Genomic DNA, 21983 nt, shown 5'->3' on the forward strand with positions numbered 1-21983 from the left:
TGGACGACGACCGCACTAAGTGAATACCGTACAACTTACTCAGGAAGAGTTCACAGCCCCTAAAAAAAATATCAAAATCACCGATGCTTGAGAAAAGCCCACTTCTTATTGACGATTGTCTCCGAATGTAGCTGTTCTTCGCCGAACCGCCAGATTTTAATAGGAGCAGAACCACTGCCTTCCAGAAGCGTCCACAACTAGTGAAACTTGCACAGCTCTGTTATGATGTTTACGTTCGTCAACGGATGCCACAGACAGGTGGCACACCCTCGCACAGACGAACATGTCTACGTTCTGCTGATTTTTGGCAGACACAACCCGCAGAGGTTGCGTACAGGTTTTCCGCGAAACTATATACGTTACCAAATGGAGGGTAGAGGTACGCATGCAATTGTGTCGCCATGCACGTCTAGCCGCATACCGTCGCATTACTGTGCTTAGGGCAGTGCCACGTGTTTTTTGTTCAACTGCACTGTGGCAATCATCGCCTGAAACACTGCTTACAGCCTAAACAGTGCCTGGAGAATAAAACGCGTCAAATGTTCGGCCCTTCCTCGCCTTGAAAACGACTTTACTCCCTGGTAGCATGTAGTGCATACGTTATCCCAACAAAACTGCTTGAGATGGGTTTTGCCGGTGAATACGGTTTACCAATACAGTTCCACGTCTAGAGGTAAAAAATATCGGACAGATATAAGGCCCTATGCGAAGCGATGAACTGACAATGATAACGGTCTTTCGTCCTTTCCCGCGTGCGTCATGAAACCGTCCATCCCGCATTGTTGAGATCCACGGTACACAATGGCATGACATTTTGCTTTCTTTACACAGTACAAGCACAAATGACACAAAATTTAACATGCATGCATATGTGTAACATTTTTAATATGCTCTGGCACATGGAGATCTTAAATTCAGTGGATGCTGTGTTGTCTCCAGGTCTTTACTAAGTGTAGACCTGCACCCTTTTTCTAGCAACTTATCACTTGTTTATAGTGTTTCGAACGGCAAGCATCAGGTATCCACGCCACATCTTTGTCACACAGACGAACTTGTAGGCGTATTATTTTATTCCTTCTCCAATAAACCCAAAAGGAAGCTGGGATCATCCACAACATGCCATTCCTTTGGCTTTGACGTATCAGGCTCGAATTCCTCGCACGGCGGCCGCAGCAAAAGAAGGAGCAATCTGGAAACAAGTTTGAACAATTTGGTCCACAATCACCCTCTTTTTTTGAAGAATTCTATTAAATGCGATCCAAAACACGTTTAATGCATCCAAACCATCTGTTTTTCTCTCAAAATTACCCGTTCCAGTTGTTCGTTGAATTTTTAGTGCTTTCTAAACACGCAGTGTTGCCGCCTGCACCTAAACAAATTAATGTCATTTCCAACACGATTACATTGTGCAGGAACACGTGGTCCTAGATTGGTATGGTAAAGTAACCATAGTAAGTTAATGAGATGACAGTCTACTCAATATCTTCGTCACCAATATTATTTCAGTGCTCGTCAGCTCATGTTCGGCCGGCAATCTTCACCAACAGTGGTTATAAATCCGAGAATTCAAGTGTAAAATAAAGGTAGCTACGGGTTGCCTACAGTACAACTACTTGCACTTTTCGCTACTTTCTTTGAGTACTAGAAGAGATTATTTTTGGTTGGCACCTGGTTTAGACAACTAAAATCAACAAATGGACTAATACGTGATTCGTCCGAACGTTATGTGACGTGATTCGCAATGCAGTCTTGAATGTATACTAGCCCCACCGTAAAATTCATGAAGTTCTGTTGAGAACTTTAAACTATTCTTGCATATCAGCAAAGTTTATGCAAAACGTAACACCACTGTCTTCCTGATATTTTTTTCTATTCCAACACTTGCCAAGAGGCATAATTTGCGCTGGTAGTATATGTTAGAAAGTCATGTAGGCTATATTCATGCAAAGAACCTGAGCGGCCTCCTATTGTTTTTCGGCAGCCACTTGGAAACTCGCTGGAAGAGAAATCAAAATGAATCATTCTTCTTTCTTTTCCTTCGTCCTCAACTCCACTTCGTTTCTTCATCGCCTTTGGTTTTTGGGTTCTGCATTCCTTACTGACACAGTTCCCACCTGATAAGCATGGTATATACATCAGTGTCGATGATCCGGGGATGAAAAACCGACAGCAAATATGTTGTTTACGTTTTACGCGAAAAGCCGCGTGATTCAAATTGATTCCTCATAGTGGAAAAGATGCCTAAACAGATATACTGCGACGCCATTCAACCTTATTACGTTTTCCACATAAGATACGCTTTGCGGCCAGTGTGGATTGAGTTGATACGCGACAGAGTTACTCCTCGTCTCTTCGTGCCCAAGAACGCAGCAGGTGCTTGAAGCAACCACAAAGCTGCGTGCTGCCATGGCCATCGTATAATGGAATTACAGAGACATCTGAGGTTTTGTATCAAGTTTAGCGGCCTGCTTGAGCCTGATTGACGTGGCGCGTGGGTGAACACCAACCCACCACTCCTCAACTGCGGCTGATTTCGCAGTCCCTAATCCATGGCAAGAGTGGCCTGTCAGCCACGACGCATCGAAGCATTTTATAGAACTTCTTTCCAAACTGCTACGATGGGAACCTGTCTCTGCCTGGAGGGCTGAGCCTGCCTTCATGTGCCCCACACCGCCGAACGAATAACAAACATGGCAGATTCTTTCGCGAGAAGACGACCAGTGGACCGCAGTGCGTGTCATATCCTGCGACGGCGTATGAACGCAACAGCGGCCTATTTCGGAGGCTGCCAAGCTTTCTATGAACTCCAGATAAAGACACCACTCTTGCACAAGCGTCTCCTCCTGTTATTAAAGGCAATTTTCAGAACACCAACGAGCGAGCGGATCTGTTCGTTCATCAAAGCAGCGATCGCATTCGCCTGTGGCTGCCACGCCAGCGCCACGCGATAAATAAGACATCTTGCAATGAGGAGGATGCTTTTTCGCCAGTGATGGATTTGCTTCTTTCGTCTGCTTCCAAGAATAAAAAATTAGCAGTGGCTTAGCTCGGCTATGCCAGGATATACGTAGCGTGAGCTACGCTGAGCATCAACTGCCGCTGAGCAGCAATTTCGCTGTCCTTCTCTATGGCTATACCACACTGGCAAACGCCCCCCTATATGTATACCCCCCATTGATACCTCTGCGCATGCGCGCAAAATGAGCGGAGCTATCAAGCGGCTCCGGCGCAGCGTCAGACTTGGCTACTGCGCCACGGAGGCGCACAGCTGGCCCAGCGCCTCCTATATATAAAAATAGAGGAGGCGCTGGCTGGGCACGCGCCGACGCCAGTGCGTCTGCCGCGGCTATGACGCAGTTATGACCGGCGAGGCGCGCGCGGAGGCGGCTTCGGCGCGCCAGCTGTGCGCCGTGTGACGTCACTGCTCCTCGCGCATGCGCAGCACGGCTCTCCAGGAGCCACGCGAAACTGCTCAACCTCGGCCAGTGTAGCTCAGGCTACAAAATCAGTATAAGAAGCCATACACTATGCCAAAGCTACCACAGGGCACCATATTCACCTCTTTAGATGCAATCATAAGAAATAAACTTCCTTTTTTTGCATCGGCTTTTGAACATTGACACAAAGGAAGAGCGTTTGGCACTGACTATGCAGGAATCATGGTGCACGATATGTATTCGATACCGTTGCTGCGCTGGCACAGCTGGCATCGCGCCATCATGGCCTCGGGAGCTTTGGCCTTAAAGCTGCACAAAATCCAGTGCATACCTCCTAAACAACCGTCTCCATAAAACACCCATTACGCGCCAACAAGGACAATCGTCTGTTTCATCACTCGCCATTTACTGCGATGAGAGCGCATGGGCAGGATATGCCCGAGAGAACGCTGCTGTAGTGGCTCAACGTATTGTTTCCGCAAACATGGTGCTAACATTCGGTACGCCAGAAATTTTCAGAAAAAAAGAACGCATCAAGAAACGAGCCGAAATGGCACCTTTTCGATCTTGTCCTCACATGCCGCGAAATTCAATTAGCATAAAAAGTGCCCAGAAAGGCTTAAAGGAAATTTTGAAGCAAGCCCGGGAGTTGAAACAAATTCCAGAAGACCGGCGCTGTGTCCATTAATGAGGGAAAAGTTGTCACCTGGCCACCCTTTTGTTACACTTGAGGTGTTCAGGCGTCGCCGCGCGCTCACGGAAGCGGGCACAAGACTGAGCCACTCTTCAATCAAACTATCCCTCACAAAATCCGCGATTCATCCTTTACGTACTCCGCTGCCGAAACACCGCTATTGCGAGCACTGCAAGGCAAGCTTTCCAATGACTGCTCTGGAAACAGCAGCAGGCGCGCCGCCCCGCGGAAAACCTCACAGTTAAATCCAGATCGACGGCTGCTGGCGACGGAACATGAATTTCCTCTATGCGCCGTCAATCAAGCCTGCGCCTTTCGAATAATGCAGTAATATTTTGCGGGCCTTTCTGTACCATTGAAAAGTGAAGGCACGCATTCAGAACCTTGGTCTCTCGCAAGCGAACAAGAGACCAATGGGAACAGGGCTGTCCCGAGAGGCAAATATTCACTGTGGAAACGAGGGAAGTGTGGCAGTAGGCGCTCAGCCTTTCCTTTATGTCTGGAGGGGTAGCACATATCTTGACTCGCATATTCAATGTAGTCCGCAAGACACGTGCTATGCAGAAAGGCTACTCCCGGACAGCGGCGGCACAGCATTGTTGCTTTGAAGCACGAAAGAACGGCCTATGGCTACCCTGACACTGGAATTCAGGCACTGCGCTTCCTCATGAACTTATCGAACAGCTGCGTCCCGTCGCTGCCGGCAATGCCGCTGTGATGCGGGCGGTGTCAGCTATTTCTAAATATGCCAATTTATTTTTCAACGGTGCGTTGTGAGATCTCTCTGATGTCAAGGACTAATCGATTTTTTTTTTACTTCAGTTGCTAAGGGCAACTTACGATAAATCACTGGAAGGCTCGGCATAGCAGAATGCGGCAGACTTTTTTTAGATGATTAAAGCCTGGCTTAATTAACAATGTCATGAAGTGCGGAATTTTCACCTAGCGGAAATTGCGATCTCTTAAACCAGGAGCCAAAGCCTGACTAGTCTGGCTAGGACGCCAAAGGCACCTGTAGAGCTCTCCTACGAGATCGAGGCATCTTTGTATCCGTGGGTATGATTGCAGTGTTTGGCGTGTGTAAAGAACATAGCGCCATCTGCTTTAAGCAAAATTAGAAGAGATCGGCCTTCTGCAAATTTCAACAAGCGCAAGGCAAACTGAAGAAGGACGTTCTGGCGGGCTAGTTGGTTCATAATGAAGCGAATGAGTACAAACTGCGCGTCCTGTCCCGTCTTGTTCGCGCAGTTCGTACTCTTACAAGAAATACAACCATGTTGCCCTTGGCATGATTTATGGTAACACAGAAGAGAGGCAGGCGGCACTAATATTTTAAAAGGCACCCTGTCGCTTCTGGTCTGTATACATGCACTTGCGTGCGCGTATGACGATTGCACGCCCTTGTATGAGCGAACATTTTCTCCAGCGTTAATACTGCTACGTAATAGTATCGCAATTTTGACATCATGTTTCTTTTTGTCCTCCAGTGTGCCGCTCATAGAATTTTTTTTTTCATTTCGGCAGTATTTTTGTCACAAGGTGGTCTTTTCGAATTCGTTAAATAAACGAGCTTTTCAGCGCCATAATCTGGGACGTCGGCACAAAACTTTTGCGAGGTGATGCCTTAAGTGCGTGCTGTTATTACTTCATACTTGAGTTTTCCTTTTTATATTCAACAATAGGGTGAAGCGCTTCCTCCTTTTTGAGGAGAGTCGTGTGTGCAGGAATCAAGATGTCGATGTTTTTTTCCAAAATACGTCACGTTGGGGACGGGCTGCAAGCGCCAGCCAGATCTACCGACAGTAGTTACTTTACTGAATCTAAACTTGCATTTCATAACCATATGCAACGGGAATGCAAAGTATGTGGCACTTTCATGTTGCTTTATCTGAAGTAGCAGCAGGCCACTGCATAATATTTCATTGGATACCAGCACACCTAGGTAGCCTGAAAGCGGTAAAATGGTAACAGACTAGATTTCACAAGAATTCAAGCGTAGCAGAGGGCGGCAGGAAGTTAAGTGGGCGGGTGAGATTAAAACGTTTCTGGAATAAGGTGGCCGCGGCTGACACAGGACAAGGTAGGGGAGAGGTATTTGCTCTGCAGCAGGCGTAATCAGGCTGACGATGAAGACTTTTAAAGGCAAAGTGCTTGTGTCTTCTTCCCGTCGCGTAACATGGTACGCCTTATGCGATCAGGATTATGAGGTGTATAATTACCGGCAAGAAGCAGTTACCTCTGCGTTACTACATGATGAGGTCTGTGCTTCAAATTGTCACATAGGTGACCGAAAGTGCCACCTTTACAGGGTAAAGAGAAAGCAGTCTTACAAGTTATACTCGGTGCATTTTGTCGGGTAGCCGTATTCGAAGCACTGTGTTCTCAGAACATCGAAGAATATTGTGCCAACAGCCACTGACGTGGCGCTGCTGTCGTTCAGTAGGCAGTTGTAGAACTTTCTGTCATCAGCGCAGTCCGTCCTGAAAGAGTATGCAGAAATTAAATTCTATTAGACAAACATTCGTGCTTCGTTTTGTTATATTTTCTTCAGGGTGCGTGAACTTACTCCTCTGCCACAGTATGTGAGTTTCGATTATCTTATCCATTGCTCTCATTTAGCCGCACAAATAAAGCATTATATGAGGCATACAAATGCGATGTGCTAGAGAAACAGAAGCGTAAAACGGTAGCTTTGACTGAAAATACCTAATTCGATCCTGCGGTAGCCTGCATGCGCGCCGCTGCATAGATTCGAGTCACAAGACTTTAAAAAGAACATGCAGCTTAAGCAGACGCAAAGAACAAAAGCTGACAGTGCATAAATAGTAGTTTGCATTTATTCTTACCTATTCGTGTTTATTACACGGATTCATAGATAAAGGTATGAATCAATAAATATCGAAATATGAAAAACTGACCCCGTTGGCGCTCTTCTCGCACCTAGAGGCCTCAAATCATTAGGGACGCTGTATATTAAAAGTCACTGTGGCTTTCAGGATCCGCATTGAGGACTACTCTGAAAATGTTTCCACTTTAATATCTGCTATTATTTGTGTCCTATATGTGACTCCTTCCGCACATCCCAGCCGCTGTCTATGGGGAAACATGGTGGACGGTTCGAAATGTCATCCGTCTCTATGGCAAATAGGTTGCTCGATTTGCAGCTGGAGATATTTTGAGGGCTGCATAAAATTTTTTTTTTGCATCCTGGTCTCGTCAGGGTATATTTTTCCGCCTTTAAACTAGGAGAATACGGATTGTCGCTTCATTCATACGTGATGCATAAGAAAGACATAAGATTCATTCATGGCTTATCCAAATATGAACATGTGTGCGCCTACTTTGAAAATGATGGCATACTCAATACTTAGGCCTTGTATTAGGAACGGCTTTTCAAAACTATTTATCTAGAGGTCAGCACAAACCACGAATTGTTTTTCTATCTATACTAGGAATAAAATGTAATATACGTTCATGGTTTATGATTTATGGTGGTTTAACGTCCCAAAGCGACTCAGGCTAGCAGGGACGCCGTAGTGCAGGGCTCCGGAAATTGCGACCACCTGGGGTTCTTTAACGTGCACTGACATCGCACTGTACACGCACCTCTAGAATTTCGCCTTCTTCGAAATTCGACCACCACGGCCGGGATCGAGCCCGTGTCTTTCGGGTCAGCAGCTGAGCACCATAACCACTGAGCCACCATGGCGGCAAATAATATAGCTCAGACTTCTTGATTAGATTAGAACGAAGTATTGTATGCACCTATTTAAGTGGCGAATTGATAACTGCTTAAACCTCTTCTCTGCTTTAATTGAAACCATTACTTCTCCCTTCCCTGCATCTTTCAGTAAAAAAGCTAACTCTTAATTTCTGTATAGCTTTAAACATTACTAGTGTTTGTTCATTGGCTGACATATCATATAGCGTATGTTTAAGACAGCATCTCATCGTCTTTGATGCATTGATGATTTTGACTGCGTCGAATTTTCTTAGTTATTTTGTTTTATTTGCTATTGTTATTTTCAAGGTCCATACACCTCTCGTTGTGAAACCCCTTCCTCGAAACGTCCATCCCCAATATCACATCCCTCGCCGCGTAGCTCGCGCTAATGCCCTCCATAAGTACTATGGGCAAGCCCACGATGCCGTTTGGTTAGACGCCGCATGTACAGAGCATGAAGCTGTAGCAGTTGCCTACAATCCAACCCTACCTCACCCCCTAACTCGCCGTCTTCCCTCGGGCTCTACGCCTGAGGAGGCAGAGGAGACCGCCATCGCCCTAGCCCTTGCACATTCGGACGCCCAATACATCTTCGGCGACACCAAAACGGCTCTGTCCAACTTTGCCAGGGGCAGGATTCACGCCCCTGCCTGGCAGTTGTTGAAAACCCCTACCCAAAATTTACCGCGCAGGGTAGAGCTTCAGTGGGTGCCGGCTCACTCTGGGAACCCTGGAAACGAGGCTGCCGATAAATTGGCCCGAGGTCTGATTTGCCGGGCTCAGGACAGTCTCGATCCAGGATTCTCGAGGGAGCGGGCGCACACCTTTGCGGAGCTCACGCAAATACCCCGTTTGGACCGTTGGACTTACCCTCCTCCCCACCCCTCTCTTACGCACTCCCAACAGATCCTCTTCAGACGCCTCCAGACCCGCTCTCTGTCATCCCCTCAGCTTTTATCCCACTATTGCGGCACATCCCCTGCATGCTCCCTATGCGGTGACCCCCACGCCACACTCTCCCATATCCTTTTTGGCTGCCCTGCTGACCCTCCCCCGCGGGGACAGCACACCATCTGGAGCTGGGAGTACTGGGAGGTCCTGCTTATGTCTGCAGACCCGACATCGCAGCTTGCTGCGGTGACTCGGGCTGCCGACGTCATGCCCCGGCATGACCTACTTGATGCAGTGCGGGACCGCGCAGTGGCCCAGGGACCCAGCTGGGTCTAAAACTCACTTGCTCAATAAAGTTTTTCTGTCTGTCTGTCAAGGTCACATATTTAATATTCCCTGAATACACCTTATTACACAATTGTATAACCCGATCAACTAGTGCTCTTCAACTATTGGCTCTTTCATTCATGTGAAATTTTTCTTTATGCAGTTTTTGTTAAGTTGTTGTCCCCAGTTAACTTTCAATATGTTCGTATTTTCATGTATAAATTCTTTATTTTTGATAAATTGTAATTGTAAATAATGCTCTTCCTTGCTTTTTTTAAACTTCGTTAATGTGTACTTTCACCGTCCTGTGTGCAAACTGCTGCCTTCCCTGTGCTGCAAGTTTTGGCTGGGACAAGCACCTAGTTAGGCGCTCATTGTTATCTGTTCTTTACTCGACTCCATGACAGTAATTAAAAAAGGTTAAAAGCACAGTTAACAAATAAACATAACCGACAAGCGATTTCCCGGGTTGGGCAATTCCTACCCGCATTTCATGACGCTTTCTGGCTGCCGGTGAAGTCAGGAATCCTGCCCGCAGCACGATGGACCCGCGCCTTTATTTCTATCGTCGGGTTCCAGGGGACCCCATGACTCTGGCGCTAATTCTAGACGGAGGAGATTTCTAACAAGGCCTAGAAATATAGTATAAACGACGTGACTGATACTGCTAGCTAACAAAAATGGTATCTGCAGAACTTAGTGCCTGTATTCTATATCATGCGTTCAAAGCGTGCAAAACAAATAACAATGCTAGCATAGTTTCAGCCCTCTCAATGCAATGTAGAAAAAAAATCGTAAATTTGTGCGCAGCACCTATAGCGAAATCGATATCAAAAAGCTCACAAAGCAAGTGCTTGACAAATGTTAATAAATACATCTGTTTCGTTGTGACTAGCCAATTCCCTCTTCGCGCTAAATTAGAAGGAAATTTATTATCGCGTTAGCGGTCTTAAAAAGCCTGGTTGATGGTGCATTATACTTATGCTCTAAAGTTAATTCCTTATTTCATCATAAGACGGTGCGTGATGAGCTCACATTGAGTACGGCCTGTAGTTTGTTACATTGTGCTCGGTCTCGAAGGGTGCAATGCTGTCATCAGACATGTCATGGTCGCGGCAGCATCGGTCCGTGGCAGCAGCCGGTCCCAAATCATCGTCATTCTCAGCCACGTCGCCAGCTCCACACCATTTTGTCCCTGCAATGCAAAGTGTTTATGGGCAAGGATATCAAGAACTACTACAAGCAGGTCTGCCGACTACCGCTTTGAGAGCGCCACGCCAGGAGAGGGCCGGCATTGCAAAAAGAAGTCACTTGCATGAAAGTGAATTTCCTGCAAAGTGCAGGGAAAAAGAACATATAATTGAGTGGGTTACTATTTTTGGCAATCATTTTGGTGTATTACTTTTTTTTGTATGTCCAAAATGACGTCTGGAAACACTCACGGCCAGTTTCGTGGTGCAGTGAGCCGTAAGTTTAAATGTGCGCTAAAAGCCTTCACTCATCTGAAAACTAAAACTCTGCATAGTGATTTTGCATCTCTAAGAGCGCCAAAAAGTGAATTTTAGCCAGGTGGAACTTACAAAAGAAGCAATAAAAGGATCAAAAAATCAGCCAGCCGCTTCTACTTGTGATGGAGTTCTGCGACTTCAGTTTCAAATCCCAGCATTAAATGAACAAGATCTTGGAGCCACCTTTGTTGTAGAACTGTGTCCTTTGCAAAAATATCTTAATGCTCTAGTACTCTAGCACTTCCCAGAGCGCTGTATGTAGATGTTTGCCTAAGGTGTTCAAAAATGCTAGCCACAGGATCGGGGACCTACGTATTCGCATTTAACAACCTTAGCCTTCCTACAGTTCGCGGTAATGTGTCTCTTTAAACAATTGTGATGAAAAGTGGTGACCTTTGCACCAAAATACTCATTCTATATATGAACTAAATTTCAGCTAATGCATTTTAAAACCTATAGAGGTAGTTGTGGGGCCGCTATCATCGCTCATCGGCAATGCGTTCTAGATTATTAATTAAGCTGTTTTGCGGAACCCCCAAATGCATTAACATCGAGAAGCACTGTTGCAGTAAACTGATACTTTGCGACTTCTTGTTTTACAAGCCACCGTTAAAATTAATAAAATTAAATATCATATCTCGAAAACATTTTTCGGCAAAAAAAGCCGTTTTTGTACATCTACAGCGTTCGAAAAGCATGCAATCAGTACGTGTAGAATTAAGCTATCGGCCCCTGGTAGGATATTTTAAATGTAAACTCCTTGAACGTATACAACTTTAAAGGAATCGCAGCATTCTTAATCTGCGAAAGCCAGTAGCCATGAGAGTCGTTTAACGCAACGTTATTCACCTGGGAATATAACGAGGCTGTGAAGTGTGTCGCCTAAGGTGTCCAAGATAGAAGATCCGCTTGTCATTGGTTGTATGTTCATGCACGTGTTGACCAACTGGTTCATTTCTTCTGTTGACACATTTGTGACTTGCGCCGCCGGAATGGCCGCTAAGACCAGTTTAATGAGGGTCCTGTCGAAGAAAAAATATCTCGTCTAACAAGAGATACATGCACCCTGAAATGTAATCTTACGTTTAACATATTCACATATAGCATTTGTAAATTACAGGCAAGTTCAGCAACTACCTGCAAGACCGATGGAAATTGATGGCAACTGCACGTTTTTGGTGTAACCTTTCGTATAGCAATAGCAAACACCAAAGGCATATAAAATATCTGATATCTCCCATGAGCTCGCACTATCTACCTAGGTGCGGCAGGAACGTGATTCTTCCTTGTTTATTTTATTTTAAAATGCTCATTTTAACTACAGCGACGCAGCAGAGGATACAAATCACGTTTGTTACAATAAGAAAATGAGGAAGTTGTTTTTCCTCCGCGGAATAGGAGGACAGTACAATCGCCAGACTTGGAATGACCGAGTTCTCTTGTCCTAACGCACATAGATCTTTCTCACTATATAACAGCACACATTTGATTTGGTTAAATTATTATTCTCTTTAAATAGATTGGCTGCTGTGCTGTGACTATTTTACACCACACCACTGAAGACGAAACCTACAACAGTCAGCTGCCGCTGTCACCATCTGGAGTTCATATCGGAGTCTTGAAGGAATTTTAAAACAACGCAGTGCATGAAATAATGTTCTACATCCCCGCTCACAACACGTGAAGAACACAGCGGAGACGATGCCAGGCGCTTCTTATGTATCCATGCGATTCATTATCACATATGCTAGGTGCCTCGTACAAGCTTAATTTAATTTAATGTATGGCAGCTGTTTCTAACTTCGCCTGATGTGCTCTTACACTGTCGTAGTTGCAAACAGCACGGAAGCGCTTTTTATCTGTCTTAATAAAAGAGTGAACATAACTTTAGCTTTTCTGAGTCTTTCATTCTTGAGGTCATGTTGATTCTTGTTCTGCCCTCGTGTAAACACGTGGCCGTATTTCGTGCTCAGAAGCAGCTTCGTGGTGTTAACTACGACTAGTCGTCTTTTGATTGCAGAGCCATTAAGACTCGTCGCACGTATTTCAAAGGTATGCATTTAAAACGTACTATTGTCTGTGCTGCATGCAGCCATCAGGTGTGCGGCATATAGCGTTTTTTCGACCTCAGTCCTACCTCAACTTCAGAATGCCGTTCAAGAGTTTTATCTTAATTCTTTTGTTTTCTCCAAGTTTCGCTAAAATATTCCTTATTTTAGAGCCTATATTCTAAAGCATGCTGAAAGTAGTTTCTGGTACAGCTTGGCATTTTTTATGGCTTTTGACAGAGCACTGCCCTTTTCGGTGCGCTGTTAGCTACGGTGATTTCCTTTCACAGGAGGATTTCCTTTCGTTCTTTCCTATTTTTGGTGTCTGGTGTCATTTTTCTTTTTTAGTGTAATGGTCTTTGTCGCACACGTACACTACACACAATCAATAAAATAACCCGACAATATCTGAGTTTAATATTTAAATAAACGTAAAATATTCGATCTGACATGCTTTCTTTTTTTCTGAAAGAAAAGGAAGGCATCACGTTGTGAAAATGAAACAAATATCAATTGACTCGTTATTTCGTAATAAATGTGCTCGCAATCGTGGATCCACTCACTGCTCTCCTAGCAGATTGCAGCTGACAACTTCGTTAGTGTTTTTATCTTCAGAAACTTCGGCAAGCCGATGGCCTCCGGAATGTATGTCGGTAACGATACGTGGCTGCACACTGCAATGAAGAAAAACATAAGAATTAGTCGGTAAGAAAACAATGTATTGCACTTAACTACGCACAGCTAATGCAACAGCAATTCTAAGACATGGTATGTATGCTGCAAAAACTTTAGTTTACTTATTGCACACAGTTACGCGTAGCTAATATTACAACTTTTTCAAACCATAGGTCTAAAGCTTTTCATATGAAACGGGTCTCAAAATATTAAAACGCCTTTATCAAGTGCCTGGCAAATTTACCTTACAATTCTGTTTTACGCAACTATTTAAAGAAGTCTGTTTACTGCATAAATTGATTATTTTTTATGTTATATCATTATTTAGCATTATGTGTGAGCAAAAAGCAAGAATAAGTCACACCAACAGCACAGTAAAGGTTAAAACCGGAACTTGTGCCCAAAAAAAAAGCCTTAAGGCGAGGCTTCCGCGCTTTCGCGGCCACTATCAATTTTTCTCAATGTTTGCGCGATCGCTGTATTCCGCTTATCATAGAAAAACGAGTTCTGGCTCACTAGAAAGATAAATGCATTTACGTTTCAAAGGTTTGCTTTGTTAATGACAGAATCGGTGATATGAGAGCAGAGTGCAAAAGAGGTAGTGCATAAAACTCTACTCTTCTTCGACTTGCCCGCTTGCGGGAAGTTCTTAGAAAAAACTGTTGCTTAAAATAATATCGGCTGCTTCTACAGCGCTTTGGTGAAATGTTTATCTCGGTATGTGCCGACCGGTTTTTGGCGCCAGTAGCTAGTTATTTAGAACCAGTGCTGTTTAAAAGACCAAAAAAGACCCAAATAACGCATATTATTGGCTCAACATTCTTCTATTTAACTGACAAAACACATGCATATTTATCACATTTGTGGCACATGCAAATGTCGTTAAGTGTGCAAGGTATCTTTGAGCTGCACTTAGTAGGACTCTTTTAGTTTTCGTCGTTCAAAGTTACCGGTAATCGCGAAAACGCTACCAATGAAATTTTGGCGAACAGTGTCATACAGCCGGGAGTTTTTTTTTTTTTTGGCGATTACGATTAGCTTTGAATAACTGAAACTAAAGAATTACTAAGCGCGACTCGAACAAATTTTGCACACTTCTCGAAATTTGAAGGGGCAACAAGTGTGATGAATATGCATCTGTTTTCTGAATTTGACGGGACTTTATTGAGCCGCTAATTCCCGTAATTTGTTACGTTTCTGGTCTTATTTTAGAGAGCCGGTTCTAAAAATCTATCCACAGGAGCCAAGTACCGATCGAACGATGCTGAGATAAACATTTCACCAAAACGCTGTAGAAGCAGCCGTTATTTTTTCCGCTACAGTTTTTTTTTTTTAAGAACTTCACGCAAACGGACAAGTAGATCAAGAGTACATTTTTATGCACTACGTCTTTTGCTACTGCAGTCGTACCGAGGGCAAAACACATGTACAGAACGACCGAAGTGTGTGTTCCGCTGCGACCAGGAATGCAAAAAACGACGACGAAACCCTGTGAATTTAAATGCAAGTGCTTACATACAGGCCATTTTTTAACCAAATGTTGTTGCTATAGATATCGCCTGCTGAGCCCTAAATAGTCCCAGAAAATGTTTTAAACAGGCATATCGACCTCTGTATCAGCAACTGTTGTTATTGGCAATGCATACCGTATAAACGTAAAAATTTTTATGCTCCTAATAAGTTTTTTTTCTTTTTTTACGATGGTGTTGGTGGTGGAGCTGAAAACTTCATTTAGTGAAGAGAGTTTGCAAGCCAAAAATTTCCCTTTCAATAGGTGGAGTCTTTAGTGCGGGACGCCATTGGACGAGCCCTCTACTAGAGCCTTTGGAGACTCCAGCCCCGAGCAATTGAGCAGGGCTGCCTCCCATGCCTCTCGGAAAAATGAAGGGTTTGAGGGAAGGAAAGGATTCTTCTGGCAGGCCCAAACAATATGAAAATTATCGGACACTTCGCCACAGTTAGGGCAGAGCCCATTGATTTTGGGGTAAAAATGTTTTGCTATTGCAGGACACAACAAAGTGTTGGTCGGCAGGCGCCTGATAGTTCGTTCAACCGCTTTACTCGGGCCAATAGCAGGGACCAGGAAAAGCCGGTGCCGTTCGCAATAAAAGTCCAGAATTTCCCTGAACCGCCGAAGCGCTTGCCTAATCTCTGAGCCAGAGCAGCCTTCATGAGGCTCCGCTATGGCACATCTTCCTTACTTTCTTCTTTCACTCCCTACTTTATCCCTTTCATTACTTGAGGCGTGGTTCGGGTGCCCATCGATATGTGAGACAGTTGCTGCGCCATTTCTTAAATTTTGTTTTTTCTAATGAGCTAAAGCTTGTTTTTCATACATAAGCAGGAGGACCACAACGATCACGCAAACATAGCGAATAATGTCCAGTGTTCATGAAAGAGCGTGAGATCATCGCCTGGTGCTCACCAGAGTCAGAGCAGAGTTCAAACTTGCAGTTTTGAATGTACAGACATGCTATGCAGCAGAGATGAAGGTGAAGACTCGACTATAAGTCACATGTTTCTCCAGCAAACGGCGAGCACACTTCATTAAAGTTTGCCAACCACGTCACCAATGTCTCACTATATCCTTTTCGCAGTCCGTTTTGCTTGACCCTGAACATGACATTAACTGCACGAAGGTTATTCTCTAAAACGACGGAATTTTCTTTTCAGGCAGAGAATACAGTGTAATGAACGCGTCCCAGAATGTGAAGCGGCCCATTAGGAAATTATAGTGTAAATAGTTTGTACATATTACTTCTCCCCCTATCCTCTATTCCGGTCCCCTCACCTCTTTCATTTCATTTCTCCATTCTGCCTTCTGTCCTTTATTTCCGCTGCCCCAGCTAAGGTGCTTCAGTATCGATGGCAGATGCCGGGGCTAGCAAAAATCTTTTCCTTCCTTTTTACTATTATTTTTAATAAAACCACTACCACCACCACCACCATTAGGAAACATGAAGGAAGACGGATGCGGAGAGCATATATAAGTTAAGACGATACTCTTAGAAGATATCGGTGCGGGTGGTTGCCTGCCATTCCAGTAACAGAATGCCATACTTTAATGCATCGCGCCACATCTCCGTGCATTGTGTGAATGTAAGGACACGAATTACGGTGCTTAAAAGCGAAACGGTACCTTTCACTATTTCGCCTAGACAGCAAGCGAAAATTTCTGGGAGAATTTTCGTAAAAAACTGGGAGAATTTTCGTAATATCATTTTCCAAGCGACTTCTGTTTACCTCCTAGAATACTAGCATAAACGTAACTGTGATCCACGGTACTTGAAATACGCCGCATGAAGAACCAACCAATATGCCTTGTGCAGTCTCCTTGCCTATTCGTAAGGCAGGTGAAATAGCGTAGGCTGGTTTGAGTTTCCGAGATAAATTGTATTCAATCACGTTGTACTCCTTCATATGTACTGTGGGTCACGAGAGACTGAAGTTTGTCAACCAGTGTTTCCTGGCATCCACCGCTGAAGACATCGGCATTTCTAAATGCTACTATGCTAGGTCTGCAATGAAACTTTTTTGACAAAAGTGGCCCGTTAGCTCAAACAGTTTTAAGGATTGGCTGTCTAGGTGGGCAACTAGATCTTTCTGAAGTTAATATTAAAGAGCTAATTTAGACGAACTCGTTGAGAAGTACAGAACATATTCTCCGTTTGTGGCGATATCAACAGGTTGAACAGAGATGAGCAAAGACCGGGCGATGCTTAGAAAAGCATGACAACTTGGGCGAAGGGAACATTGTGGTCGCCAGGGTTGGCAGTGGAGATCTACGTTGTTCGCGTAGCTGCTTTTCGAAGTCCTGGCGAAAAGCAGGGTGTTTTCTCTGAAATAAAATGTTACGGGTGGAGGACAGTTGGTTGCTACACACGACAACAGACAGCGACTGTGGTGTCCTTTTCAGTTGGTTGTCTTTTACATACCTGCTCAAAGAAGCGGAGTTAGAATCGTTGACCATAGTTGACATTTGGTTCTCCAAAGGCTGCTCAGAACCGCTTGCGACTCCTCCCGCCACAAAATACTCATTGCTTGAGCAGTAACAAGCAACGAAGAAAAACAAGAGCGTTGTGGGGGCATGGTCCATGGCTGTAAAAAAAAATCGAATTTATTTATGATTTCCGACACAGGCCTAAATCACTTGCGGCGTACAATACAGAATGCCGTGGCTAACTGTTTACAGAGAAATATACTAATAAAACTTTCACAGACAATAGCTGCACATGTCTAGCATCTAGCATAATAGCATCTTCGCATGAGGCAAACTGTTACGTCATTCGGAGGAAATACTGTCCATGAATACAGGACACATCACTAACAGCTCAGTCGCTAACTTGGAGGAGCCTGATATTTTGTACCAAATGGCCAATTTTGTGGTACACGGACGCCCCATGTTTTCATAACGAAATCTTTTCATCCAAAAATTTCAGGCTCAGAAAAGATATCATACTGATATCCGTAGCATAAAGCCCTTTCCTCCTATTTTTTAGAAGGCAACACTGTGGCCCTAATTTTGAGCGGCTGTATAACAGCCGTATGTGTAAATAAAATAGGTTCAGAAGGCACTTTGTTCCAATAGCTACAAAGCGCTACATGTTCGTTTCAAGAGAAACCTACTTTAGCAGTGAAAGCAAACAATGGAGGACGACAGTACTAAGTCAAATCCGTTCAAATAAGTCAGGAACAGTTCACAGCCCCAAAAGAAAGTTCGAACTCACCGGTGCTTGCTTAAAGGTCACTTCTCCCTGGAAACAAGTAAATGCCGACGACTGTCTCTGAATGTAGCTGTTTACCGCCAAACACAAGATTTTAATAGGGGCTGGGCCACCTCCTGCCGGATGCGCTGACAGCTGGTAACGCTTACTCCTTTTCTTTTATGACTTGAACATTCGTCAACGGATGCCGCTTTTAGGTTTTAAACCCCGCACAGACAATCAAGTGTTCGTGCTGACGATGTTCGGCGCATCCTGTGGTCCACACAGCCCACAGAGGTCGCGTACAGGTTTTCCGCGAAATTATAGTTTACCCAGGGGAGAGTAGAGATATGCAAGTTGACCTGTTGTCATGCACATCTAGCCACACAGCGTCGCACTATTGTGCTGATCGTACAAGGAATGCTAGGTGGACCAAACGCAGCAAATGCTCGGCCTTTTCTCATCTTCAAGCCGATTTTACTGCCTGGTAGTATATAATTTTTGCGTTATATCCTAACATAATATGTCACCAATGAGTTTTTATCTTGAAGACGGTTTACAATTACTGCTCCACTTCTAATAAAAAAAAATCGGATAGGTACAAGACGCTCTGCGAAGCGATAAATTGACAATGACGCCGGTTCTTCCTTTCTCTCATGCCCCGTGAAACCGTCTATTCCGAGACCCGCATAGTCAAAATCCAAGTAACACTACGCAGATGCCGGCAGAAGAACGAAGTTTTCAATAATGACGTACCACGCCGACAGCGACGCACACATCACGTGCATGGGGCTAATTTCGATGTAGAGCGGTGGCTGTAAAACAAATTAGTACTGCTTATACCTATCGCATATGCAGGAACAGTGAGATGACTAGAATAGACAGAGATTCAGGAGCCTTTAGAATAAGGACAACCTTAGACTTCTATTAATTAAATGAACACCCAGGCTTTCGTAAAGGGTACTCGACAATATACCTTATGTTTTGGAAAGCGCTAGCTTCATACAAGGAAAGACACGCACACACACACGACTGTCAGGAGTGTGGTCGTCAAGCAGGTTACTCCTGCCAACAAACCAGTTAACGGCAAAGCTGTCTTTAAAGCAAGGATAAAACTTTAGCAGGATGGTTACGTGTCCTTAACGCAAATGTTTTAGCAGTAGCTTTGGCGTAAGATCAAAACATTTTTCGTGCGCTAGCTAAAAAGTGGTCGCAAGCGAGAAAGCCGTTATGTCCTGTGATAAGGCGTCCACCTGTCAACCGTGGCAGGTGGCGCTATTGAGATTTTCCTCTCTCCACCTGCCAGGGTAGGGTTGGGGAAATCGCCCTCTCGCCTCGGAAAGGCCGGGCTAAGAAAGACTCAGCAAAAAGAAATGAACTGCTATTAAATATTACAAAGAATGCCTGAGCAAAATATGGCTCTTAATTGGTTTTTTTTTTGGGGGGGGGGAGGAAATGGCGCAGTATCTGTCTCATATCGTTGGACGCCTGAACCGCGCCGTAAGGGAAGGCATAAAGGAGGGAGTGAAAGAAGAAAGGAAGAAAGAGGTGCCGTAGTGGAGGGCTCCGGAATAATTTCGACCACCTGGGGATCTTTAACGTGCACTGACATCGCATAGCACACGGGCGCCTTTGCGTTTTTCCTGCATAAAAACGCAGCAGCCGCGGTCGGGTTCGAACCCGGGAACAAAATATGTTTGCCGAACCAGAGTTTGTGTGCGTGTGAAACGTTGATGCTGTAACCGCGATGCTAATTTAGCCGTTAGGAGCGTGACGGCGGAGACTGGACCGTCTGCCAATCACCCAGACGCAGCCCGTCGGACTCAGTTAGGGGAACAACATCTATGAAGAGAGCGTCAGTGACTATCCGGCTATTCCACCATTCAACGCATTTGGGAATCTAATGCGGAGACAATGCATCTGGAACAGGCAGCTGAAAATCCTGAAGAGAAGCAGGGGTATGAGGAAGTATACGCTGGAGCGAATCCAATCGCATTTCCTCTACATCAATCCAACTGATCGCGCTTAAACAAAACAAAACGTTCTAGCGCACCTCAGCCGCATTTGGCTTAATAAAGCAAATCGCGGGCCAGTCGGGGGGCCAAATCAGAGGCCAAGTGCATGTGCTGCAGCACATGTCGCCTTCAGCACTGTGGCCTTCCCGTACATTGTCGCCGGCTTTTTTATAGCGTCTTGGCGCACTGAGAAGATCGCTAGATTTTAACTCCGAAGGCGCGAAGACTCATCTCAAGAAGTGTTAATCAAGCTCGCTTATATTTCCTCTCCAGGAGCTAATATGTTGGAATTTCTTTGTTGCCGCCTCAGTTTCGTAGTTCGCGTTTCATTCATGGCTGATAGGGCACAACCCGTGCGGTTACTGGTGCACCATCTCAGCGCGATGCCATGGTCTTTGCTGCGGACGGCGCCGTAGCCGAGGCCGCTACAATTGAGGGGCCAGCTAAGAAGAGGCAAGGCCCTAAACACGTTATTCTATTTGCAGAGGCTATTTTCTGATGACGAACAGACCACAAGCACACGGAGCAGCTAAGGCAGATCGGGCAGAAACCACCGACAGGTGCGAACAGCTCACGAAGGGGACTCGTTCGCGTGGGCGATTAACGATAAGGAAGCGTGACTGGCACTTCATATTCATCATCTTCTTTACAATGCCCGCTGCGGATGATGACTGCACGAAACTGAGAAACGAACAAAGAGCCACCACTTTAATGCTTGTTTTGGCAGGAATTGCGGCAAAATTCACCTCTGGAATACGCAAGCTTTTTCGTTGTGTCGTGTACTGGGACGTAGCGAATCCCCTGACAGGAACGCAAAACGCCGATTCGCGCTCGCCAACCTTTTTCGTAATATTTTTATTCCCTTCGTACTTTCCTCAGGACTCTGATATTGTACTTCGTATTTCCGGGTAAACGGGACTGCATTAAAAATGCAGGCAAACTAAACCTTTTGTTGAATATCTTACCTTGTCTTCAGCCTAGCATTTCATTTGAAGGAATCATCACTTGAAGGATGAATCTCTGTTATTGTTGTGGATCTTACATTTTGAGTGACTCAGCATTACCCTGTACAAGGGTCGGAGCAGCTGGTTTTAACTCCACGGCATTAAAGATCCCGTTACACTGAAAATCTGACGTCGTCATTGTTGGCGTTGTGAACAAAAAATCAGGAGAATGACTCAGACGTGGGGCCCAGAGGGCAGCCTAGGAGGCAAGTGGGCCATCTAGGTCATCCAACCTTGGGGCCACAACCTGCCCATCGAATAGTGAGCAAACTGCCCACCATGCCAGGTGGCAGTTAAATTAATGATTGGTCGACCGAGAAGAGCAACCGGGTTCGCACAAGGCCCACCGCTGGGAGCAGCTGCCATCGTAAGGCAGTGGCGCATCCCTTAACCACTACACCACTGCGCCAGGAGGGGTAACAAGACTCTCAGGGATCTATGAATGTATAATAGAGAATGACCTTCTGCATATATGAGAATTCCGCTATCAGGTCATGCCCTTAAGGCAGTTTAAGTGTCTTTTCCCATTTTTATTTCGTATTTCTTACAAATCTTATAAATTTTATTAGTCCTGTTAATACTCAACTTTGTGGCGCAGTTGTAGTCAGAAAACTTGTTCTTGGCTTTATTGCGTGACAGATAATGCACAAGCATTGAACAAGATTATCAGTACTTTGTGGCGCTCTGCTTCGTAACTCTCGATGACGTCTTCCATCATTTAAAGGCTCCCTGTTTAGGTCTGGTGTGCTTGCTCTTCCCCCACCTAATTTATGAGCTTTTCTTTCTGAGAACTTGGAGAACTCGTTGCATTTTATCTGCTCGGACAGGTCATACATTCGAAAGTTCTCCGGGGCTTTCTTGAGCAGGTTGACGACACTTCTTTTGCTGCTGTGATGTTTTTATTTGAGCTCTGAACCGCCTCTCCAGTAGGCATCCGACCCGAGTCTTGAGAATTTC

General features: G+C 44.9%; 1 protein-coding gene across 1 annotated transcript; it reads right to left on the bottom strand.

The window, feature by feature from the left end:
- Positions 1-1064: 1064 nt before the first annotated feature.
- Positions 1065-18089, bottom strand: LOC144095189 (phospholipase A2 hemilipin-like). The gene is made up of 7 exons (XM_077628975.1): positions 18032-18089; positions 17240-17402; positions 13193-13303; positions 11431-11603; positions 10109-10268; positions 6462-6611; positions 1065-1189 (listed from the first exon to the last, which is right to left on the bottom strand). The coding sequence occupies exons 2-7, from the start codon at positions 17398-17400 to the stop codon at positions 1069-1071; spliced, it is 876 nt and encodes a 291-aa protein (XP_077485101.1). The 5' UTR covers positions 17401-17402; positions 18032-18089; the 3' UTR covers positions 1065-1068.
- Positions 18090-21983: the final 3894 nt, after the last annotated feature.

This window comes from Amblyomma americanum, chromosome 6 (genome assembly GCF_052857255.1).
Source record: "Amblyomma americanum isolate KBUSLIRL-KWMA chromosome 6, ASM5285725v1, whole genome shotgun sequence".
Classification (NCBI taxonomy): Eukaryota; Metazoa; Arthropoda; class Arachnida; order Ixodida; family Ixodidae; genus Amblyomma; species Amblyomma americanum.